Genomic DNA, 26,058 nt, shown 5'->3' on the forward strand with positions numbered 1-26,058 from the left:
AGAAATACATCTACAGGCGAGAGGATGCAAAAAGATTAGTTTACCTGTTGGAGGTATGTTGGTCATTGGCAGCTCTCTCATCACTGTGGTTGTTACTGCTTATAATCTCCCATTAGTTCTAACTGATCTGCTGAACAGCTCTAAATATCCATATCTGGTTGTGTTGAACAGTTTTTAATTGAATAATATTGAAAATAAACAAGGCTACTTGGTTAACACAGTTCATTTCTTATAAATTCTTCACAATAAAAGTATCTCATTAAAATGATGATGAAATGATGGGTTTTCATCAGTAGTAACTTAACCTGACTTTGATACAGCTGCCCCTCATTATGCCCCTCCTGAAGCTAACCAGTCAGAACTGAGTGGGGTCACTGGGAAGGGGGCCTTAAAGATTCAGGAGCTAAAATGAATCTTGTTTTAGTGAGAAGCTGAACTGAGAGGCTGCATAGAGGACCACTATGAGATAAATAAGGATCTTGAAGACCCAGAATAAAAATATAAAGCTAGAAATGAGCATAATATGTCCATTTTCAATTAATCGATCTATCAATTTTTATTTATATAGCGCCAGATCACATCAAAAGTTATTTCAAGGCACTGTTTAAGCTCTGTCAGAGCATCAATGCAGTAGAATTGGTGCTAGTAATTTCATGGGGATTGCTTTCTTGTGAAATATCTACAATATGTATTCTCCAAAAATATGTCTGCCTAGGGATTTAGAATAATAATTTCTTGCAGTTCTGTTACTTTTTATTGTTACTGTAGTTCTCTCACAGTCCTTGACTCTTTCTAATATCTGCCTGAATGATCATCAGCAGTAAATGATAGATAGAGAACAGGCTCTGTGAGGCTGTACTTGGACAATAGTGGTGGTATGAACTGAATGGTAAGATCAGCATTCTAACATACAGTGATAAAACGTGCATGTTTATGTTAAACAGCTATAACATTAGCAAATTAGCGTTGAATAAAAAAGTACAGCTGATGTTAATGGATATGTAATTAGTTTTGCAGGTATGATGTCAGACATCAAAGTGTTGGACACATTGACATTTTAACCCAATGGATGGTGCTTGATGAAAAGTCAAGTGACAACCAAAGTTATTACCATTCATCCCAACACTATCATCCTATACATCCTATGACCATATATGCTTCTACCAAATTCCATGGCAGTACAACCAATAGTGGAGATATATTTCAATAACAACTAAAATTGTCAATCTTCTGAGTGGTCAACCTGCTAGGAGTAAAGGACATGAGACCAAAGTCATTAGAATTCATTGTCTGGGAACCAGTGGCTCTTTAAAATTTCATAGCAATCCATCCAGCAGTTGTTGAGGTATTTCAGTCTGGACCAACACTGCCATCTCTAGAGCCATGCTGCTAGAATGGCTTAAAATGTTCCTGTCATGCTGGTAACATACCTAATTACCAGCATGACTTAATCTCCCCATAATGTCACCTTTTTCCAAAGTAATATGGTGTGTCGCAAAAATGCTTGATTGGTAAATGTACAAAAATACAAAAAATGCAACAAAAAAAAATCAATAAGTAATATATGGAACACAAAAGATCCATATCAGCAGAGGTCTTTTCACAATGTCTCACTGATAATAAGTGGTCTTCAAAAGTCTAATGTACAATCAGTTCTATGATGTTTTTTGTAATGAGGATCTTTACACCCTTTATATGAGTTCTACTTTTGCTGTTAAGCAAAGCAGCCATTCAAGAACACACAGCAAAATGATTATAGTCTGCAGCGGTAGCTCCTTTCTCTTGTCTTCTATCATCTTTTTCTTCCTTGGTTTTTATTTTCTTGTACGCTGTGCTAATGTGCTTTTTTATGCCTCTCATTACGGATGCAACTTTAGATTTATGTTATTTAGTGGTCTTTTAATGTAAAGTATTACATTAATATAACACCCGTTCCTCACTTCAGCACAGCCAGTGCATTTTATCATCTTCCTATATCCATTTAAGGTCATAAGCATCTACTCAAGGTTGTAATGGCATAAAATTCAGACTTGCGCAGAGCTAGCAATGTAATCTTTATTTCTAACAATGGCAAACATAACAGAAATCTTTTATGTAGCCAGAATTAAACTTGAGTTGTAAAATTTGCTTTAATCATTTTTTATTCTTATGGATCTAAGTAACAGGACTGCAGCAGGCCAGCCCTATAAATGTGAAAGTCTGTCCCTGACTGACTGAGTCTAAATCTTGTAATGTAACATCATTGGTTGGCTGTATGTCACCACTTCCTGTATCCATCGTTTTAATTTAAAAACCCACTTGTGTTTAACACATAGTTCAGCCATATACAAGGTTTTGACCTAGTCTTGTTAACATTGGTGTATTTTCTTCCCATTTTTCAGAGCTCAGAAGCAGTTCATGTGGAAATCCAGGAGTTCCATCAAAAGGCATACTGAATGGAACTCAGTTCAACGTAGGTGACAAGATCCGTTATCGGTGCGTCACTGGTTATGTCCTGGACGGACATTCACTCCTCACCTGTGTCACCAATTCAGCTGGTGTGTCACTGTGGGACTTCCCTGTGCCAATCTGCAGAGGTGAGGAAGTTTTATCACTGAACATAATCATTATTAACTGTGATATCTGTTTTGAGCCAACTTGTCCTTATGGATGTACAATATCTGCCAGTAGGGTGTCATAGGGAGTACTTGATGTTATCTTCATACTTCTGGGTTACTCCAAGACATTTCAAATGAGGAGTTGATTGGTTTGCTTTGTCCTCTTGCCATTTGATTAGCATGAATTGCTTAGAGTTAATTGCTTTTTAATGACTGACAGTTTGATGGCTGGTGTGTAGATATATATATATATATATATATATATATATATATATATATATATACCCATCATATATATATATATATATATATATATATATATATATATATATATATATATATATATATATATGGTGGGTGTTGGAATCAATTTAATAATGCTGAAGAAGTTGATTTGAACCTCTGTGGCTTAGGTTGATTAAATATTTATTCCTGTAGAACAAGAATCTTATCTTAATGTTGTACAGTAAGCAGCAGTGGTACATGTACTACATTTTTGCAGTTTCATTGGAGCTGTACGTAGACTCCTATGGAATAGGAGATTTGGAATGTGTTTTTCTGATCCAGTTTTAACAAAGTATGATCTACTTTTTAATTTGATGACCTGATTTCTATTACTGGCGTACGGTCACCTCTCTTCTTCCACTTCATGGGTACCAACACCAGGTCACATGAGCAGGACTTAAGGCATTATTTTTTAATCTAAATATGCACACAGTAAATATTTAAATACAACATCAGTTTTTGGTAATTTGTGGTTTCTCACATACACCAAAATCATTGTCTGTGAGATAGAAAAGCAACAGCTTGAAAATAAGGTTACAATATTGTAACCTTAGCTCTATAAACGCAGGCGGTACCCTCTTCTGGACTCAATGTGTAATACCCTCCTCCAATCACACACATACAATTGCCCACTGAAATCTGCATGCTGGCCAATCAGGATGTGCCTACCGATTCCGTGTGTGTCACACAGTATAAAAGGCAACCAATTGCGCTACTTTATAATCCAAGCCGCTTAAGTGGAGCAGTAGATGGCCCAACACAGCCCACTTAACATCAACATTTACTGGGTGAAACCATTGCTTAACCTCTCAGCAGTCACAGGTCATACAACAGATACCCTACACACTCCAGTCCCGGGAGAATGCAGTGTTCATACAGTAATTCCCCCGGGGGGCAGTTAGTTTTGTCAAGGAATAGTTCGCTACCTAACGGAACTCCTTATAATCTTTGGAACAAAGGAGGGGTTTGGTCTGAGAGTAGCGCCACTGTGGTCACCAAGCAGCAAACAGCTTGGGTGAAACGACAGGGCACACAATTCACTCACTGTCTTAACTGAGATCAGTGCAAGAAGAAAAGCTCTTGAATGAAACACCTTCAGAGAGGAGCGCTATAGAAGCTCATAGGGATCACTTACCAGGACCTGGGCATTTCCCACTGGGGGGTATAGACATTCATCACCAGCCGTTATGTCCCCCTGTAAAAAATGTTTTACAAGAGGGTGGGCGAAGACAGGTCTGTTGCCAAAGCCCTCGTGACAGGAGGAAATCTGCTGCTGCATACACTTTGACAGTGGCATGGGACAGTTCCTCTTCCACCAGATACTGTAAAGAACTTCTCTCACTGCACATGAAAGGGGGTCTAATCTCCTTTCCCCACAACCACTCTGCTTTCAAGCAAGCAATGGTGGATCCTGCTCTGTCCCTCTCAGGATTGAAGCCTGGAGAGGGTAGTCCAATGTGGGTAATGTGCCTATTGAGCCCACTTTTTGGAACAGAGTCTACCACACTTGGGGAACGGACCATGGCTGGGTCGCCAACATCCACATCATCTCTGAGTACCACAGCACTTAATGGAAGTCCTGGGCTATCAGGATGACTAACATTTGCTCTTGTCCTAACCTTTCCAGCAGAGGAGGAATGAGATAAAGAGGAGGAAAGGTGTAAAGCACCATCCTACCTGTTGATGTGGGCAACCTGAACCAGAGTCAGGAAGTGTTGGAGAACTAAGAGCATGGCCTGAAATTTGAGGAGGTTGATGTATTTTCCCCTGAATGCCACACACCGCTTATCACTCTCCCCAGAGAGGTGCCCCCCCACCATGTCATGGACGCATCTGTGCTATGCAGGAGGTCACCCAACCCAGCGGTATTCCTGTGCCTTTTGGGATCCAAGTGTGGGCTGGCGAATCACCAATACTGGCCGTGCATGTGCAGGAGCCCTAGTGGAATGACTGGTTAGCACACTGCCATGAGCCCAGTTGACCTAGTAGTGCAAGACTGCAGATACTCCATCTGCTCTCTTAGGTAGGGGTGGGGGTACTCTTTTTCCAGTTGATGGAAAAACTGAAATGCATTAGATGCAGCACCAACCTAGCTGTGTGCAGACATTCTCTGGACTTGGTCATGACAATGAGGTTGTCTAAGTAAAAGATGGCCCCCACGCCCTGGTCATGTAGCAGCTGCAGTACCGCATCCACGCACTCCACAGGGAGCCAAGGGATAGCCTAATGGTAGCCTATAATTGTAGGCAGGTGGTCAGGTGGAGGGCAGCGGCCACGAAGCTGTGATGTTCCGATTTGGCCCTCTCCACCACCAAACCTTCCATAAACAGAAAATTGGCCCATGGCTGGTTGGTATCAAAATGGCTGAGCCAACGGAGTGGTCCCTGAACGCATAACTGTACATGCCAATTTCAGTGGATGATTGCATGCATGTGTTTGGAGGAGAGTATCACCCATAAAGTCCAGCAGAGGGCGGAGCCTGTGTGCGATAGAACTGTAACTATTTAATTTTCATCAACCACAGGACAATATCATGTAAATGTTGTGTACTCGTTGCAGTTCAGAGTACTAGTCTATTCACATACTGAAAAATATAATTACATAACATACTGTATATGAACCTAAAGCAAAAGCATTGCTTGAGGTGTAATACATTTAATTGTCTGACACTTTGATAGTGTCAGAATGGTTTATGCTCCATTCAAAAATACTGTGTTGTCCAGGACTTGAACCCTTAAAGATGCTGTATACAAGCAATTTGTCTCAGCAAGCTCTTTTGCTCAACCATAAAGATCACAGAGAGCAAAGAAGATGCTAAAATATAATAATGGTTTCTTTCTGACATCTGATTGATGAATGACAGACTACTATAGTGCTCTTCATACCATGCTGTTTATGCATGCCTTGCTGTGTTAAGATGAGAGCTGTCCTCACATTGATACGTACTGATATGTATGTGCACAGCAGGTATGGATTCAAAGAAAGCTGAATGTAGAACTAATTAATCAGTATTGTTCCAGTTACTTTACTCGAGGTTCAGAACTGAGTGTGAAAATGTGTCATGATGGATACACGATTAGAAATGTGTCTTCCAGATAAGTTCTCATGTAAAAATAACTGTCAAGGGAAAACCATGACAGTTACTTTTGTTATTTAGACTGTCACCACACACCGCATGGACAAATAAACATTATCATAATCATTAGCTAAAAGCTCTTAAGGAGAGGGATTGAAAGCCATACCTAGACAGACCATTTCCTTCCAGTCAAACAGAATAGACTTCTCTTACTGCTATATAATGAAATAGCCTTATCAAACTTGATGAACTGACCTAACAATGATTTATTAATCAAAATTTTTTTTTTTTTTTAGTACAGTATGAAAATCTTTGGAGTAGGTATTGATGCTGGTAGACTCCTTGTTCTACAACGTGCAAAGTCATCTAAACAGAAGCAAGGATATACTGAAGGGAGTCAAAGATCTCTCCTTCCCATTTTAATATACAATCCTAAGCAATCCCAAAGCAAGCAGAGCAAATTTGCTCATGCCAACTCATTCTACAGTGCAAACCACAGAAAAAAGAAAACGGTTCAGCATATGTTTGAGAAATGGAAAGCTTGGAGGAAACAAAAAGCTGCAGATGGAGGGTTGCTTTCCATTTAAGGATGGTGTTAGCCTCTATTGCCACGGGCCAGAAACATCACTCCTTTTCAGGCCTGGGCACTGCTTGAGCCACTCTCTCCCTCCTCTAAATCCGGCCCGGCTCCTGTATGTGGGCAGATGGTCCTTTGATCTCATTTCCTCAGAGATCCTGCCCTTTCTGCTCATCACCAATTGTTTCACAGTGAACACACAGCAACACAAAATCTCTCCACAATCCACCGTCAACCCCCACATCGTCTCCCAACACCTCAGTCCCTCAACCAGTCACCTCCTTTTGTTACTCCCTTACTCTCTTTCATCTTTGTCCCAATTCTCTTCACCATCCTCTTCCAACTTACAAAGTCCACTGTGTTTGTCAACTATTTGTGTGTGAGGGAGAGAGACAGTAAAAGAAAAATGTGCAGGGAGACAGACATTACCAATTTCCCATACAAACCATGTGTTCAGAGCAGGATAAAGAAGCACTTTTCAACCCGGTTTGAGCGGTATTATCAGATTTAATATAAGTATATTTTTCTGGACAGAGCTGTCAACTTTCATTTAATTAAAAAATGTCACTGCAGTATTTACCCTGGAGGGACAACATGGAAGAGCATAAAGTCAAAGTGTCAGTAGTTAATAATTATAGTCAATTGTATAGTATTTTTTTTCTTTAGCTGGTCTCTCATTATTTTAATATTGAGAAAAGGACGGTTTATGTCTGCTTTTATGTCTACTATATCAATGGTTCTAGTAATTCTACACAAAGTCTGTAATAAACCTATAGTTACTGTAAAGCCATATTAGTGTCAGCTTATCCCGCATTTATCCTGTGTCACTGCCTCTTCAAATGGTGACAATAAAACCTGAAAGGTTCAGATAGATAGACAGAGTCCAAGCAGAAAAGTCGTGAAATGGAGAATGAATGACTATTCTAATCAGGAGTTGTTATTGCCCCTCCCAGGAACCCAAGTCGATTCTTTCCATCTAAATAGTCTCTGGACATTCATTAAAGCAGGAAGCGAGACAGAAAACAGGGACAGTGTGGTAACATGAGAATTTGTTCTATTGATACACTGTCATTCTTGTTGCCAGCCACTATCCAACAGAATAAGAAAATTAGGGCACAGTAAAACGTTGCTCCTTTAAAACATTTCAATGTCAGTGACAGGAGTAAACACATAATTTCCTCTGCAGTGCCTTTTCAGCTCTCTACTACAGAAATAAAGAATTCAAATATGAAAATGTGACTTTCCTACTTGCCCTTTGAAAAGTTTTTTCTGTCCAAGTAAGTGCAAAGTTGTCCTCTCCAGTTGGAACAGATATGAAAATAGCTCTTCACCAAGCTACTGCCATACATCCTTACATTAAATTCATAAGTGTGAAAACAGGCACCATTTTAATAGCTTTTGGATGAAGAATTACATCTCCAATATGGGCCCCCGCTTTCATTATTCATTGATTTCAGAAGACTCATATGGTGATGTGAGGATTATTACATGTTATAAAAAACTAAAATGGCCAAATCCCTTACTCTTGTGTAGCATTATGATTGGTGCTCTGGTGCCATATTGCTCACTAAATCAACCTCTACTGATAATTCATTTAAAACCTGAAATTATGGAAAGATGGTCACTATAATGAAATGACCTCCAGAAATATGCATGATGCAATATGTATTGCATCTCTGCACCAATTTCAGATTGCATTACTATCCCTCCACCCTATCAATGTTTAACATGACTTGCAGCTGAGCAAATGAGGGACTTACTGTAGACATAGTCACTGCCTATGCATTAACATGAGGATTATTACAAAGGAAAAACCTGAGGTACTGTAGAAAATTATACATAAGTTCATTCTCTTCTATCCTTGGGGGTGAATATTTTTAAGTAGAAAGACAAGTGTTGTATATCTGATCAAAGTCAGGGGGAGAGAGGCTTAATCCCTCCTCAAGTAGCATTAGATTGCTGATGCTCGGGATGTAAATGAGCTCAGCTAAAGCAGTCCTAATCCTCACCACCATCTTTTTTTCTACGCTACCACCGTTTTTAAAGAGACAGATCCTTCGTCATCTTTAAATCCAGAGCATGCTCTAATGATTTTCTAAGGAACACATTGCCCAGCATTCAGTGCCTCTTTTATGTCACTAAACCTTGTTGGCAAACTGTGCCTCAAATGCTGCCATGCATCCTAGTGAAACATTGTGCAGCATTTGCTTGAATATATGGAACCTGTAAGGTATTATCCAGTTGAAGCCATTTAAAATTCCCAAGCTGTGAAACATTTTTTGAGCCTCACAAAGCAGTTTGCCAGTTCGTGATTTACAGTATCATGCATGGATGCTTCTAAAAGAAACTGTTAAGAAACCTGTTTCGCTATGTCTGTATGATAATGAATGACTCCCAAGCATCTACCTCCTTTTCTCATGTGATTTAATTGGCTACAACTCCAGACACATTAATGAGTAATAAGTGAGGTTACTATAATTAAATGTGGTTCTAGAATCCTCTCCTTTGCCTTCGAGGAAGCCCTCTGCTGAAATATTGGTGATTAATCCATAGCACAACCAGAGAGTCCCTTGCAGCTTTTTTACTTTACATTTTTACTTTCTACTACTCTTTAAAGTTGCTTGCAGACAGCAGGCAGTTACCACAGCTTCATCCACCATTTTCAGTCAGTATTTTTGTACCTGTCACTCACACATTTACACATGGTTTCTTGCTGCCACCACCTCAGTTTAATGATGTTCAACTATGATCAGACTATAAATGTTATCATGGAAACCACTTTAGAGAAAACCCTAAAGGAGATATATTTTTTTAATTTCTTCCTGAATTCTGTTCCGGTGTACAAAGATCGGAAGAACAAAAAAGAGCTTTCATTTTTGTTTACAGTTTGTTGGAGCCTGTGTGTCTGTATTTTGCTTTATTTTTCTATGATAATGTCAGTGGCATCATTTGCCACGGTGGCAACGGTATGTGCTCTGTGCCTTCCAGTTGAAGCCTAATGTAAACAGCACTGCATGACAGCCTGCGGTTTCTTTTCTCTATCTGCACGCACCTCAAGGCCTACCTTAATTTAGTCTTATCTACAGCGCTAAGTCTTACCGCTGTGTGTTGATTTATGATTGATGTAGGTATCAAGTTTCATTATATGATGCCCCTAGGCCCTAGCAGATGCCCTGCAGATTCCTGGATAATTATGCTAGATACATAACTTCCAATGTAACAATATGAAAATGTGGACAGTCTCAGTAAATATGCAGTTCAGATACCACTTCCAAAATGTCCAGTGCGCACTGAAAGAAAATGGGAAGAGGCACTTAGAGTTAAAAGGCAGATGCACTTTAACACTATATTTTTCTCCTCACTATTGCAAATTGAACTTGCATAATATGCTTATTTAGTTATAATGAATTTTCTAGTATTCACTGCCAGCTGTTGAAAACTCTGTTGCTTCAATTGTAATCCATTTGCTGTCCGCTTTTTCTGCCAGACCTTAAATTGAATTAAATGAATTTGCAAAATTTCAGGTTGTCTGTGTGTGTGTGTGTGTGTGTGTGTGTGTGTGTGTGTGTGTGTGTGTGTGTGTGTGTGTGTGTGTGTGTGTGTGTGAGTGTGAGTGTGAGTGTGAGAGTGAAAATGCCCAAAGTCCTTGCAGGGATCAATAAAGTTCAGTCACATCCTTAAGATGGAATACTCACGGTGATGACAATGTGTGACATAATGCATCATAAATACCTATAGTCAACTCTGCTGGGTTTCAAAATTAGTTATTTGCGGTGGCACTGTTTGAGAAATCAATTTCACAGTGTTTGTAATGAGTTTATAAAAATGCTGGCCACATATATTTAGGAGTGTGGGATTAAAACTGAGTTTAGTTTGTGGTTTTATGTTTATGTTCAGGTTAACATATCATTACATAACCTTCTCAGACTCTCACACTTTGTATGTGGCTGCTAATCATTTTCAGCCCACTAATTTATCATTACAGTTTCAGTCATCAGACAGATGTCAAAGCTGCTTCATTGGAATCTGTCCTGTGATACTTCTTTTGTATTCATTAAGTGTTTTGTTTTGTTGGTGCTGTGGTTACCGGTGGTCACATTGACTATGTTTTCATTATTCATTGTCTTTAACTTGTCTGAAATGATTCATTCATTCACTATTTCATGAAGGTGAAACTCTGCTAGAGTATTATGATTCTCACTAGAGATTTTGACAATACCTCATCATAGCCGACACACTATATAAAATACTTTTTAGTTCGTGAAGAAGCAGCTTAGATTTCCTTTTGAAACAAATCGTCAGGTTTAAAAATCAGTCTGAATTGTAGCAGCGTTCTTAACCAGTGTGGAAGTGTTTTACTGTGTTTAGATGATAATCCAGCTGTAGATTAAGTAATTAAGCTTTTGAAAAAGATCATGTTCTTTCTTCACTTCAGCTTCACTATCCCAAATACCTAGCTGGATTAAAGACAGGTGGATTCTTTAATAAAACATTTAATGCATTGCTGCTCAGTTTTTGTGTAAAATGAAAAACTTAAGATTTCATTTAAAAATGGAGCTGTAACATACAGTGCCATCCAAATCAGCAACTTTAAATTTACAAGTCTTGTTTTGTGCTGTGTATTGTTGCCAGGAAGCAAGGCAACCACAAAATTAGTAAATTCAGAAGTGCTTTGGGAAATTGTTTAAGAAAATGGCGCTGGTCACGAGCGGTCTCATACAGTATGTGTTTGAAAACACTTATTTCAAACATTTATATCTCACGGCATCAAATTACAGTTAACTAATACTGTGTAATGAGAAGTTTTATATAAACATGTTTGGTTAGTTTTTGTGTGTAATAAAGGAATTGAATCACAGCTAGTAAAAAGTAATTTTACTACCAAACAGGTACTGTAAGATGGTTACCAGTTTTTTAGATACACCTTACTAAAACAAACAACTCTAAATTAAATCCTACCTTCATTAAGCCTGTAATTTCAGTTTCATGTCTTAGGGTTTATTGTAGAGCTGTTGCATTAGACATTATTGGTTATTAGTGTATCTAATAAACTGGCAACAGTTGTTTTGAGTTTGTCAGTATGAATATTTAATAATCCTTTATGTCAGCCAAAATTCTCTTTAAACAACATGATCTCAGTTTTTTTAAATAATGTGAAAATCAGCTTCATTCTGATTTGTTGTGTGATGGTGACAAAGATGGTTGTTGTGTGTCACTGTGCTGCTTCTGACTATCAAATCCCAACTGATTAAGTAAACATTTTTACCAGCACCTTTGTAAAAAAAAAAAGAAAAAGAAAAAAAGATGTACCCAAAATATCTTTATTTTTAGGGCCAAATCCACTTTGACAGACATTTTTGATGCCTTTGTCAAAAAAACTACTACACTGATAACCAGTGGAAGGAGGGAAGTATGCTGTAACACTCACCAATATTTAATTACTCATTTATTTCTATTTTAAATCATTTCATTAAATAACAAATGCTTTAAAACACACACACACACACACACACACACACACACACACACACACACACACACACACACACACACACACACACCCACACACACACACGTAATTCATAGTTGTGACAATCAAAAAGGTTATCTGCGAGCTGTAATTCTGTTTCAGGATATGTATACTTTGTGCAGTTGTAAAAATATGAGTTATATTTTTGCTATTATGATGGTATCATGACTGACTATAGGAGAGGGATAACATGTGCCATTTTAGGAAAGCTGAAAATAAGGTAGATCATAGACTTTTGACTGAGTTGTATGATAGTGTCTACCTACCTATCTAACTGAGTTAGATAGGTAGGTAGACACTGGACTGGTGTTGATGTTGAGGCCCTCCTGCAGAATTTGACATTTGATTTGTTCTTTTCTACTCCCATCTCTTTTATCTCTCTTACATCTCTCTTTGTCTCATTCTCTTTGTACCCCTTTGTCTTTTTTTCCTCTCATTCTTGATTTGCTCACCACTCATGTCATTCCTTTCTACTTATCATTTTGTCTTTTCTTATCATCTCTTTTACACTTCCCGCTCTCATTGTCTAACAATTTTCCACCACTTCTTTCTATCTCCCTTTTCCTCGATGGCCCCGAGGACCCTTTACACTGCCCTCCTGTCTCTCGTCAAGGTTAAAAAAGTGATATGGCTCCTTTTGCTCCTTTTGACTCTTCAGCACTTTAATTTCAGTTAAAGTTTTATCCTGTCGCCAATTACTCTCACAAATCTGCTGGCCATCTTATGCATATTGAGAGGATACTATTTGTCACTCAGGATGAGATTTGTGAGATGGAGGAAATGATGATTTACACCAGAAACAAACCGTGACTCCACATATTTTTGTTGTGACAAAGCTGGGGGCATTCAACAAATGAAAGCTTGCCATCGATGTAGCCTTCAAGTGAGAGTATACCCTTGATATGAATCATATATGTGTGGGTATCATTGATGTCTCACACTGTATCAATTTGCCATCTCTGCCCTTCCTATAAAGACTTTGATCTGTTGCTATGCTTTCGCTAAATGTGTCAAAGGACATGGATCAGTCTAAATAGCAGCCTCTCCTCTCCCCTCTTCTCCCCTTTTTTCTTTATCTTCTTTTGAATTTCATACATCCACTTCCTTGTTCCTTGACCAATCGTGTAATGCAGCATACAGGAATGTTCCAAAGCTGGCAGCTCTGACAGCCTTGAGTGGAGCGCTGAGCCATCAAAGGTTTCAGCTGGCACAGCTGAGTGTCACATATTAGTCTTAAGTGATGTGAAAACTGTGAAAGCCCTGCCATCATTAGAATTCTTTAGGGAGAAAAAAACGGATACAAGGATAGAGAGGAGGGTGGCGAATAATAGTAGAAAGATCTGAGAGGGGTTCGGAGGAGAGGAATGGAGAGAGATGGAGAGATATGAGAAAGGGGGGAGGGGGGAAGAGAGAGAAGTGAAAAGGGATGTGGAGTGAAAGAGAGCAAGCCACTGTTATGGTAGAGTGCATTAACATTCAACTGACGTGCCGTGTTCCTCACATTGGGGAAAAAATATACAATTTCACAGCATTATAAGCCCTGTTTATCACCATTTGTTTGTTTTCTGAAACATGAGGGTGCTCCGTGAACACAATGATGAATTACTGGCTCTTGGATGGAGGGAAGAGAAAAGATGGAGGCGAGGCTGGGACACACACACACACACACACACACACACACACACACACACACACACACACACACACACACACACACACACACACACACACACACACACACACACACACACACACACACACACACACACACACACAAAAGAGAGAGTTAGGACATTTCCTCTGACATGAAAATCGACGGAAGGAAACTGTGACAGAATTAGCACACAATTAATTGGTAAATAGTTCTGGCCATTGTAACTTGTCTGAATGTGTCATGGTTTTCGCCCCTGTGAGGAAAACATAAGCAACCTTTTAATCATACTTTTATGATAGTTAGCAATTCTATAATTGCACTGGAATTAACTGTAGCTGGACTTGACAACCTGTGGCTGTGTGTGAAAAACAGATACAATTATGTGTTTAAATGGCCTGTGCAGCTCTAGCATCACGCCCCGCAACTACTGCATCAGTCTTTTTTCTGGTTTGCATTTATCTGAAGGGACAGGTACAGATGTTTTATGCCTGCAGTCACTTTTTTTCCCCCATGTTGAACTTTGTGTAACAGCTCTGAAATAACCCAGAGTGTGCTCTCACCTCACCCTTCCCCACCCTGCTTTTCTCTTTTGGTGACTGACAGCGGAGGACACATGCGGTGGCACTCTGAGGGGCTCGAGCGGGCTCATCTCCAGCTTTGATATCCCCAGCGGTGACTCCCCTGGCACCGGTGGAGGTGGAGGTGCTGGCGGCCTGGGCAGCAGCGGGGAGTGTAAATGGACCATCCTCGCTGATCCGGGGGACACCATCTCTCTGGTGTTCACCGAGTTCCAGATGGAGGAGAAGTCGGATTATCTGGAAGTAGAGGGATCTGAACCGCCAACCATCTGGTGAGTCTAGTTGTGAGGAAAAAATAGGCTGGGGGGGGGGGGTTGCTGGGTGTTTGTGATTGATGTTAGATGGGGTTGTAATAGCAAAGAAGAAGGTTTGGTTACCACAAGTGTTTGTGACTCATATATGATTTTACAGCATGGCCTATATTCTGTTAGAAAACAGTGCTGCCAAATCAGAATGTAGGCTGGAAAGTAAGTTGTGAAATCCCCAGACTTATCACAATTAAAGGGATTTGAAAGCATGAAATTAGTTTTAATTGACATGGAAAAGTGAGTTTGATGTTCACTACGCGAGTTTATGGAAGTAATCAAGTTATTTGTGTTGCTCAGTATCTACAGCTGCAACAGTTTTGAAACCCAGCCCAAGATCTCAAAGAATACTAGAAAAAAAACAACTTTACATACCATATCGTTTAAGAAAAAAATGGGGGACAAAAAAATGCAAATGGATGGGAGTGCAGTAGTAATTGTGGGTTAGAAAAGGGAAATTACCAAAGATGAATAAGGAAACTGAAATAGTTTGCAGAACAAAATACAACAATGTAAATTATAATCAAACGAGAAGACTAGATTATTTTCAATAATGTAACTAATCACAGAATTGTGTTATGGATACTCATAGCACAGAGAGAATAAATAAATTCTAGAGTCTAGATTTAGAGATCACAAGAGAGTCGGCTACTGTATCGGCAGTTGTGAGTTTTTTCTCCAAAGAAGAGGCTTGGGAAGACAAGGCTGTATTGCCTGAGGATTTTGTCTTAGTTCTTGGTATAACGAGAAAGCCTGCCTACTGAGATCTTAGAGCTTGCAAAGGAATAAAGGTTCGGGTACACAGGGTTGAACATGCCTGTGTAATATTTTATACATTGGGAGCTGCAAATTAGAATTAGCTGCATGTACTAGAAACTAAAGGAAAAGAGAAGCCAAAGATAGAATGTACTGACTGGCATGCAAATCTACCTCTAATTAATTTGTTCTTGGGCAAATGTGTGAAGAAAACAGTCTTTTAAATGTGCCTTGTGGTTATGGTTATTTCATTGAGAAGGCACATGATTCTCTTTTGCACAATTAAAATTGTTGTGCACATGGATTAGATAGCTTCAAAATGGTTTTGTTTAATACACGAACACACAAAGCCATTAGACACTTTGGTTTATGACTTTCTGCTTGATGTAGAAATCACTCCAGAAATGGATTTGACCCCCATCCTTGAGGCTATGGTTATCCATCTCCTCTGCGTCATGTGTGAATGGGAGCATCCGCCAGGTTTATGTGATCCTGCTGGGTATCAATTATAATTAGCTGAAAGAATCTCTAATCAATCACCGAGCTACAAGCTTTGTTGTCCCTTAGAGTTGTCATGTGGAGTCTGAGAGAGAGACAGAGAGAGACAGAGAGAGAGAGAGAGAGAGAGAGAGAGAGAGAGAGAGAGAGAGAGAGAGAGAGAGAGAGAGAGAGAGAGAGAGAGAGAGAGAGAGAGAGAGAGAGAGAGAGAGAGAGAGAGGCAGACAGTGTGTCAGTGAGAGAAGGAGGGATTCAAAACGAGAGGTGCTGAGTGTGGCCATGACTGCTAAGTACTGTATGTTGACGTAGCTAAAGAGAGTGTGACAGGGAGCTGATATGGGATGACACTGATGTGTTTTGACAGACCGTCAGGTAAGCTCTTTCTCTTAGCTTTAAAAACTCCATAATTAACTCCTTATTGACTGAAATGTCTCTCAATTTTAATGCCTCAGAGCCCCAGTGGCAAATGTTTAATGTCATCTTCTTATCATCTTATTTTTAAGATTAAAGAAAAATAATTCCTGTACATTTTGTTGCTATTTATTTTTATTTACTTGATCCTCTGATCATAAAACATTTAGATATACTATAGTGGAAGTTTTTTTAATAATTAATAATGACTACAGTGGATGTTGTACAAAGTAAACATTTTACTGGTTGATGTGTTGCAGTTTTACCAGAGAAGAAAGAAAACAAATGGACTTCTGCACCCAACATCTCACATTCACATATCATGAAAGCAAGGGATGAAAATCAAATGATACGAAGTTTTAAAATATTTATGATCATCTATAAATGTAACTCAAAAATGTTGTATTTCTTTTTAACACTGATCATTAGCTGATGTTTTACAAATTATTGTACGCATTAATAGTAAATATGTGACTAGTTTAAAAAACATTTTTTAAATCAAATGTTTTAAACAACTGTTGAATAACAGATAAAAATCAGAAATTATTTACATTCAATTAAAATAAGTCATTACTGTGAGGTAGGAAATGCAATAGAAACACAAATGTTGAGTCACTGGAGAATTATCTCTATCTTATATGCAATACATATTGTATCCATTCAGAGAATACTTTATAATATCCATCCCAAACAGATCCATGGCATTGTTTCTGTCCATTATCTTATCTAAACATCCCAGCCATCAGAAAACTATCAGGTGAATCTGAAAAATACCTTTGTATTCAATTTTCAACAGCATGGGGTATGTCAGTGTTCAGAATTGCCCATTAGTTTGTTTGTTATGAAGTTCATAGAGTCGAGTCCTGAACCGTGTGTTAAAAAGTGTTACAAATTTGAACTAAAAAACTTCAGCTAGATTTTCTTTCTTTGTGTGTCCGAGGAAATCTTGACTCCTGCTGTATTTATTCATCAGGTGAAAGCAGCACACGATGAGTTTGTGAGTTAAATTGTGTGGTAAGCTGTCATCAAGCATCACTTGGATGCGTTGAAACTCCAAGAAGATGCTATTGGATACCACAAAATGCCAGAAGCTGTCAGGCAGAGTTCTCATTTTAAGCACTACAATCCAGGTCGGACCCTGTAAGCATGAGTTCAGTAGGGGCCAGAATTTTTTGAGAGATGGATTCAACCCATCCAGGTAAACATACGGACAAGCAAACAAACACGATTCAGGGCAAGCTATTCTCCCACGTCTGTAACATTCATTGCTCTTGCTCCCTCTCTTTTTACGAGTTTCTCGGAATATGTACAAGGCCGTTGGACAGCTAAACTTTCCAGCATCCTAACATATAACACCAGCTGCAGGCAGAGACAAGCAAACTGTCAATTTACCCTTGAGGTTTAGAACTACTTAACGATGATTGACAGCCCAAGAACCTTAAAGTCAGTTAGATTTAACATCTCTTAGCATGAAGCTAAGATGAGTTTTTTTCAGGCACATAGACATAAAGTGTGATCCAATTTTACTTGTTATCCTTTCTCAAACTATGGTGTCAAAGATTGTTTTAAGTGATATATCAAATTGAAAATGCAAATGAAGAAACCTTGATCCCTAACAGAGCAATTAAATTCAGTGCTGCAAAACAAGAATTGCGGTGAGTAATTCCCAAGTCTGCACAGTTTAAAGCAATAGATCAGTAACATAACTGATATTGAGATCAACACATACATGTATTACTGAAGTTGTATAAATATTTAATTAAATCTGATTCATGTGATGCTTGTAAAATGGAACAATAAGTAATATGTTCGTCGCCAGCCAATTATCTGAATGTGGATGCTGATAGGATTTTTAATGATTGAAACAAATACCTGATAGTTTAACACGTAGGACTACAGGGCAAGAAATATGTTTTGCTGACACCTCTTAGCAGCTTTTGCCTTTTATCAATTGAAGATTTCTATCTGATCTCTGCAAATGAGTTTATTGATTCCATCATCGTCATGCTGGGGAAGGTTGATGTGAGGCTACACATCAATCATCGGTGAAAATAGACAAAAAATGAAATAAAAAAAAACTCAGTTTCCTTTGACAAAAGTAGCCTGGCTAGACCAAAGTAAGCAGTTCTTTGTTATTCTTCTGACCTTTAATATGACTGTACAGCCCTGTTCACAAAGGGCAAAAACAACACGCTGTAGATTACACGTCACTCATTATTTCAAATATGGACATAACATAAGGCCTGAATGGCCTCTCACATATTAGATACAGTTTCTTGCTTTTATTCCATGAAATTTGATCAAAAATCTATCCTGTCTTATTTTTTCACGCTTTCTCTATCTTTCCATCTCTATTATCTGGTTTGTAAATGTTTCTAATTATCTACTCTAAACACTTCTGGATGTAGTAAGCATTCTGAGAATGCTGTGAGTTTAGATTAGTCCTCCTTCACCATGCGATCTGGCATTATTTTGCTTGCTTGACTGAATATGAACAATCCTATTCCAACAGAGTGGCTAAACGGTTTTCAGAGGAAGATTACAATATTCAGAGCAGGTTGAGAACAAGAGATGCCCTGCAGATAGATTACCAATTTTGGTTAAATTACCATGTGTATTAGATTCAATTTGTTCTTTCTGGGATTTATTATTGATGTTCACCAGCAAAATATAACCTATAAATATAAAAATGTCTCCAAAAGCTATCATCAACTCTGGTTAGAGAAGTATGCAATGTTTCTTTGAAGGAATGTGAATTGACAATTGACCCAGGTATTCCACCAGGACAATTAATACAAGAAACTATTGGGTATACAGCAACTGGCTCACTGCTTCTCAGAAGCCCATTTACTGGCAGAAAGGCCCATCTGTATAAGTACTCCTCCAGGGAGTTACTTGAGGAGGGATCGAAATCAATAGAATAAAATATTCTTTAAGACAATTACTCTCTATTGTCAGATTTATAGAATATGTGAGGGTGGAAAATACCAAATCTGCTGTTGCTATCTTTTCTGACAAATTTGAATTGATCGCTCATTATCTGGGGGTGCACCTACTGTACATATAACCTGTCTCTCTGTAGTAGAGACGGCAGAGATTTCAACTTATCGCTCTGGCCTTGAGGCCACATTATGCCACAGTATCTGCGCACTGGGACTCATTACGTTGGTATTTTGATGAGATTGCCATGCTCCCTTCAACCCCTCATCCTATCAAATCAGGCACATTTTACTCAAAGAACTATATAGGAAATCTCTAATGTGCCTAGCAAACTCATGTCAGAATCTACCATTAGTCCATGAGACATCTCAAATGGATGATATGAATCAAGCGCATAAAAAACATTGCGTTCACGCCAAGAAGTAATCTCCGGAAAGCCATATTGCATATCTATGAGGGAACAAATAGAAAGCCTGAGTGACTCTGCAGAGACAGAAAAGCAGTGCATTATGTGAAGGATCTATTTTTCCAATTGGACTTTCTCATCTTTTATCACTCAATATGCACTGAAGGAGATACAATAAGAAACAGTAGACAGCACTCACTTGTTCTTATCTTTATTAAGGAGACTGGGCAGCCCACTTTCCACAAGTTATTTATTTATTTTCATGACAGTTACATTGACGAGAACAAGTAACACGCATAGAATTAGCCATGAATTATTTTGTGCATCCATTTGGCTGCTGCTCAAAATTTGATCACAATCTGCACATTCAAGGACAACTTGAGAAACAAAATGATACCAAAAAAAATTATATAACCCTGGTCATTTTCTGTTATCAGTAATAGTACATATTCCCTGATGTAACACGCCTTATCACCTTAGTGCTCAGACATTTAATATCACCAAACAAAGCATGAGAACATTTTGGCCCACGAGTCATCAATTCTTCAGGTCATATCAAATCATGTCCTTCTTCTCTCACCATCTTCCAGCTTGTGAGCAGATTTGTATTTATCTGTCCTCACTGGGAGCACAGCAGCTGAGAATCAAACCCTGACGTTGCAGTAGTTTCATAGTTCGTCACACTGTTCTTACATTGTGCTGTTACGCTTGTTGCTATATTGTTATGTGTACCGGGGAGGTATTTGCCGACTGTTATCATATAAATGAATAGAATGGGTTACTGCACATTGAAACAAATAAACCCATCACAGTATGTCCTCTGTAAGGTTCAATTAGACCTTTATTTACTATTGATGGCAGATCATGTTTCACCTCCTCTGCCATACTTCGCACTTGTGACAACACTATATTCCCCTCCGCTGGTCTTAAATTTGTAACATCACTCCTGCGCTGCCTAGAGGATCCGTGCAACTTCTGGATGAGTACAGTTTTATTGTCGCTATCCATTTTCTTTTAGACTCCTAGGAGAAATCTTTTGATAATTTTCAACTTGCACTACAAGAAACATTGAGGCAGTTTATTCTAAATAGTTCAGCTACCTGAAAGCTGCTCTTCTTCATTTTGATCGTATATTGGCTTCATTAGCATTTTATCAATGACACATTGGGGTTTTTTTTTAACCACTAAGCCAATTTGGGAGCACAGGGCTCAACTGCACCATACTCTTTTTTCAGCCTGTCCCAAGCCTCTGTTTAATAGCTAGAATGGCATTGTGCACTATTGACTGTGGACAGGGCGCGGTGCAGGAATTGCAAGGCAATAGAAAAAAAGCCAGAGCTGGTTAGCCAGACAAATGAGAAGGCCCCGGGCAGCTTTAAATCTCCACGATTATAGAGCGTCCCTGATGCTGCGGCCACACGCTGAATAAAATGCATGATCTAAAACACAGATACAGACAGAAAAGACAGATGTAGTCAGAACACAGAGACTTCGAGGCACACAAACACGACCACACATTTGAATGCACATCTGCACATTTTTACATATGCAAGCAGAAACACACACACACACACACACACACACACACACACACACACACACACACACACACACACACACACACACACACACACACACACACACACACTGTACTTGTGTGTGTGTATGATAGCTTTTTTTCTAGGGTTTGAGGGACATGATTGTTTTCATTTTAAGGGCCTCATTTTCTTTCCAGACATGGCACACCCTGTAGAAATGGAGGAATGCATTCTGTATCGAGTCTACCTCTCTAGCTGCTGTATTTGCTCCTCTATACCTCTTAGAATCTTGATATTTTTCCTCAAGGTTGTCTTTTATAGTTCAAGTTATTGGTTCTCAAACTTACAAAAAAAAGCATCTTTTCACATCAAGGATCCCTGAACTGACACAAATTAGACCATGACCCCCACTTGCTAAGATGTTGTCCTAGGTTCCCCCATATGATAAGATTTGTGCTTTTGGATGTTTTGTTACAGAAAGTGTATGAATTCAATGACCCAAAATAGTCACCAATTCTATCATTGTGTTGCTTATATTGAATTATGGTGAAAATAAATTATTCCCTTTCTTGGTGGGGACATCCTGAAACCCCCTCAAGCAACCCTGTGGGTCCCCGGACCCTACTGTGAGAACCACTGGTTTAATTAAAGTGAAAACAGATGACATGTGTTTTCTTTCGTGTGGCTCTTCACATTTAGGCTAACTGGAATGAATATTCCAGCACCCATCATCAGCAACAAAAACTGGCTACGGCTGCATTTTGTGACAGAGAGCAACCACCGCCACAAAGGCTTCAGGGCTCAGTATCAAGGTAAGGCATGATTCATTTGCACATTGTAATAAAGGGGCCCCTACTTGAATGAAAAGGGATCATCGTAGGAAAAACACACTGTAATTACAAAACATGTTTTTGATCTTTGTTAACTGAATATTAAACAGTTTGATTAATACCCCCTCTGTATAGGGCATGAAGGCTTTTTCTGCTCCAAACCATTGACTTCAAAGGGCTTTGTTAATCAAATATTTGAGCGATACATACTGTGTATACTTGCCCCTTATAAAACTCAGCTCAGGCAGCTCAATAATCCATTACCCTGACATTGTTCTCTGGTATGACTTTAAAGTCAGTGTATGAGCTGCATATACAGATGAAGCCACTAGAAATTTCCCCTGTTTCCGTGATGGCTCCTTGACCGCCCCTTGATAGGTCCTTGACTGGCCGATAATGGAAGCAGGGGGGAAATGCGATGACGTATCAATGAGGCCCCGACTGGAAACGCCCCTAAACTGCCTGAGTGAAAACCAGTTGCAATGCTTCATTTGTCCACGGGGAGGCGCAGGTATTAGTGCAGGAGACCCGAGTTAGTTTTACACACTAATATAACTTGTATTTACTTCTATTCTTCTTCATAAAGTAGCCTTATACTATATGTTGTTGTTATTGTCACTGTATCGTCACTATGTGTCTGTGTAATGCTGCTGCTACACTATAATTTCCCAGCTTGGGATCAATAACGTATATCTATCTATCTATCTATCTATCTATCTATCTATCTATCTATCTATCTATCTATCTATCTATCTATCTATCTATCTATCTATCTATCTATCTATCTATCTATCTATCTATCTATCTATCTATCTATCTAATGAAGGGTGCAATATAGTTCAATCCATTAGAAGGATGCAATTGAAGCTGCTGTGCGCCGGTAAAACACAACAAAGCCGATCAATTAACAAAACGCACTATGATTAAAAAGTGCAAGCTTGTTATTCTGAGTCATGCCTGTGTAGTATGCAGTACTAGATACTAGTGTAAAAAAGACTCTAGTAAAAGCAGACTTCCTGATTCAACTCTTTACTCCAGTAAAAGTAAGACTTAGTTTAATGACTTAGAAGTCGCCAAATGACTTACTTTAACGAATTTCGTTAGTTTATATAATGCAGATTTGTAAAATATTACTTTTATGAAGGTAGCAGTCACTGACAATAAACTTAGCATTTCATAATTGTGGTAGCAGCGGTGCAGCAGATGTAATGAAGTCCACGCAGCACGCTGGATGCAAACTAATATTAAGCCTTTAGCCTTTTCATTATAATGTCCATGGACATAAACTGAGTTAATTCATTAGAAGGATGCAATTGAAGATACCGTACATTTTACAGGACCTCTGACAAATCATTGTCACTGTCAAACCAAGAAATAGCCCATGTGACATACTGTACCCCGTCTAGTGATTCAAAACAGGACGCGCTATTTACTGTAATACATAGTATTTCAATGGACGGTGTAAATAATGTAAATAATGTCACGACTATTTTACTACATATTTCTTACTATTATTGTTCTTATAGTTTTTTGTTTGTTCGTTTGTTTTTTTGGATTTATTATTTATTGTTCTTTATTCTTTTCTTATTGCTGCTATTATATTCTGATACACTGATACTGGGTTTCCGTTATCCGGTAATTACAAAGTCAAAAGTCAAAATGAAATGAAATGAAATGAAATGAAATGAAATGAATGACGTTGGCGCACAACGGGTTATGAATGGAGGGGGATCTCCCACTCGAGGCACCCCCCAAAACGTCACTTTCTCGTAGCCAATCGTAAGCCCTGTTGAGACCGACTGGTTTACACAATCCTTCTCCTGTCGGATAACCTCCGAAATCATCATCCAGCGTGTCATTGTCAAAAGAAAGTAAAATAGATAAAACTTTGAACTCGCTTGAGAAAACACGTCTCTGTCCGTGCAGCTAACATTAACCTCAGCTCCAGTGAGTCTGTTCAGTACTTTTATTTTATTGGCAATATGTTATAAAACATAATTGTCAAAATAATTTGATCATAATGAGAGCAGGCGTAATAGAGCCGTGGGAGGAAAAATTCAAAGGATTCACAGTTTGCCAGGAGACATGCACAGGTGTGGGGGGAGGGGGCATTCGCTTTGAAAGACAATGGAACAGGCTCCCAACCATCCCCCCAAACCCATCATCACCCCGCCAAATCTGCACCCCTTCTCAGAAAGTACTGTAGTTGCAACGGCCATGAACACTCTTGCGTGATTTGTGTGGCAATGGAACCAAATAGCCCATTAAGCCCAAACAAAAAGTTAAGCAATGATAATGCTAATAAAGTGGATGGGCTTACCTGACTTACAGCATGCACTGAATAGACCGGGGTTGGCTTGCACATTTTTCAACAATTCTACAATTCACAAATTAGCAGACGCTGAACTACTCATTCTCAGTTTTAGCACTCTGGCATAATTTGTGTGAGAATATTCAAACCAGCATCAAATGAAAGGTTAATCATCCTGTAAATTCCTTGTTTTTACGTTTGTTTCTAATTTCTCACTGTCAAATGTTTATTTTCATATAAATAAAGCTGCGTTGCCTTGTCTTGCCCTGCCTAAAATCAAATACAGTCGTTTACGTTTTTCCATTTCGTATAATTGATCTGAGCCTAAAATTGAAATATGAAAAGCAATTTGTCTTTCTTTTTTGTGTTTGATTCAAAACAAATAACAAAATAATCAGTCAGTAGGCTATTTAATTTTTTGATTTGAAAATGTGTTCCGATTTTTTGCAGTATGAACTCTTGCCAAATCCTGTCACGCACACTTTGTTTCTCTTTCTAGCACAAACATCCCATTCATTTTCCTTTCTTCACTGCTAAACAATAAAAACACTCTTAAAATACTCTACAGGCAAACACACTTCCTGTTAACCAAAAGAACATCATTAAACACATATTAAACTCATGGCACATAGCAGAGAACCATAGTATTATCGGTCAAGATTTGATTTCCATCATTTAACAACCTGAAGGTTGTAAAGTCAGTTATTTTCGGGTTGTATGCATTTACTTAACAAAGTTATGAAAATGCAGCAGAGTTTTTCCGCTGAAAACATTGTCAATAAGTAACTGCTACTGCAAAGACTCGAACCCAGGACTCCCGCACTAAAGACGGACACGCTGCCCGTAACGCCACCGCTCCGGTCCTACGTTACAATGTGTCTAACTGAGAAACTTACGCTTGTATGCATTCACTGAGGAAAGATTATGAAAATATAATACAACTTTCCCGCCAGAAATGTCTTTAGAACAAACATAAGATATGAAACCTTTCTAAATTCGCCCTTTTCTGTTGGCGTGGAAGATGAATACCCGCCATGTTTTCACGTTGTTATAGGGTTACGTCTAGGGTGCAAATAGACACTCCGCATTTTTTATTCAAGATAGTCATGTATCTGTGTCTGCAAATTGTTTGCTCAGTCATGGTCTTCCTTGAAATTTAAAATATTTTTTCTAAGTTGTGGTGCGTGCATATAAAAAGTCAGTGGGTTACGTTAGGTAGTAAGTAAGTTTACTGGTTCGGATGACCAGTAAAAATTCATAGAATATGTGGGCTATTCTGTGACAGAAGCGCCATCACCTGGTCATACCCTGTGTTACAATGAATAGGTGGGTTTACAGGAAAAGATAGACACGCCCAGGAGAAGGAGGGGGTTGCTGAGTCGGCTGGCAGCCGGCTGGGAGTCAGCTGCCATTCAGCTGGCTTTCAGCTTGAACGGGAACTTTCAAGGGGCTTCATCTGTAGTCTATACCATAGAGCCTGGCCCCAAGCCAGATATGAAACCTGCAACTTCACCATAAATACCTCCATCAAAACTTTCAGTTACATGCATGTGGGGCAACTCATTGTAAAGAAGCCATATCAGTCACTGTTGCACCACATGGCTGTGCAGTGATCAAGCAATTGTTACATTTGTTTGTTATTTATTATGTAAAGGCAGATATTTGCTAAGCAAAGAAATGTACTGGAAGGTTTTTAATATTAAAATCCTCACCTGTTCACTTAAGGGATACACCTAATTGTGTTTGTAGCAGCTTGAATTAACAAG

At 38.8% G+C, this 26,058-nt stretch overlaps 1 protein-coding gene across 1 annotated transcript in view; it reads left to right on the forward strand.

The window, feature by feature from the left end:
- The window catches only part of LOC133984078 (CUB and sushi domain-containing protein 3-like), a 212,287-nt gene that overhangs the window by 39,087 nt on the left and 147,142 nt on the right, over nt 1-26,058 (forward strand). Inside the window, exons 4-6 of the mRNA XM_062423328.1 lie at nt 2,382-2,576; nt 14,323-14,569; nt 21,851-21,963. Coding sequence (XP_062279312.1) covers nt 2,382-2,576; nt 14,323-14,569; nt 21,851-21,963 — 555 coding nt within the window. The remainder of the gene's footprint in view (nt 1-2,381; nt 2,577-14,322; nt 14,570-21,850; nt 21,964-26,058) is intronic.

Source organism: Scomber scombrus, chromosome 7 (assembly GCF_963691925.1).
Source record: "Scomber scombrus chromosome 7, fScoSco1.1, whole genome shotgun sequence".
In the NCBI taxonomy this organism is placed as follows: Eukaryota; Metazoa; Chordata; class Actinopteri; order Scombriformes; family Scombridae; genus Scomber; species Scomber scombrus.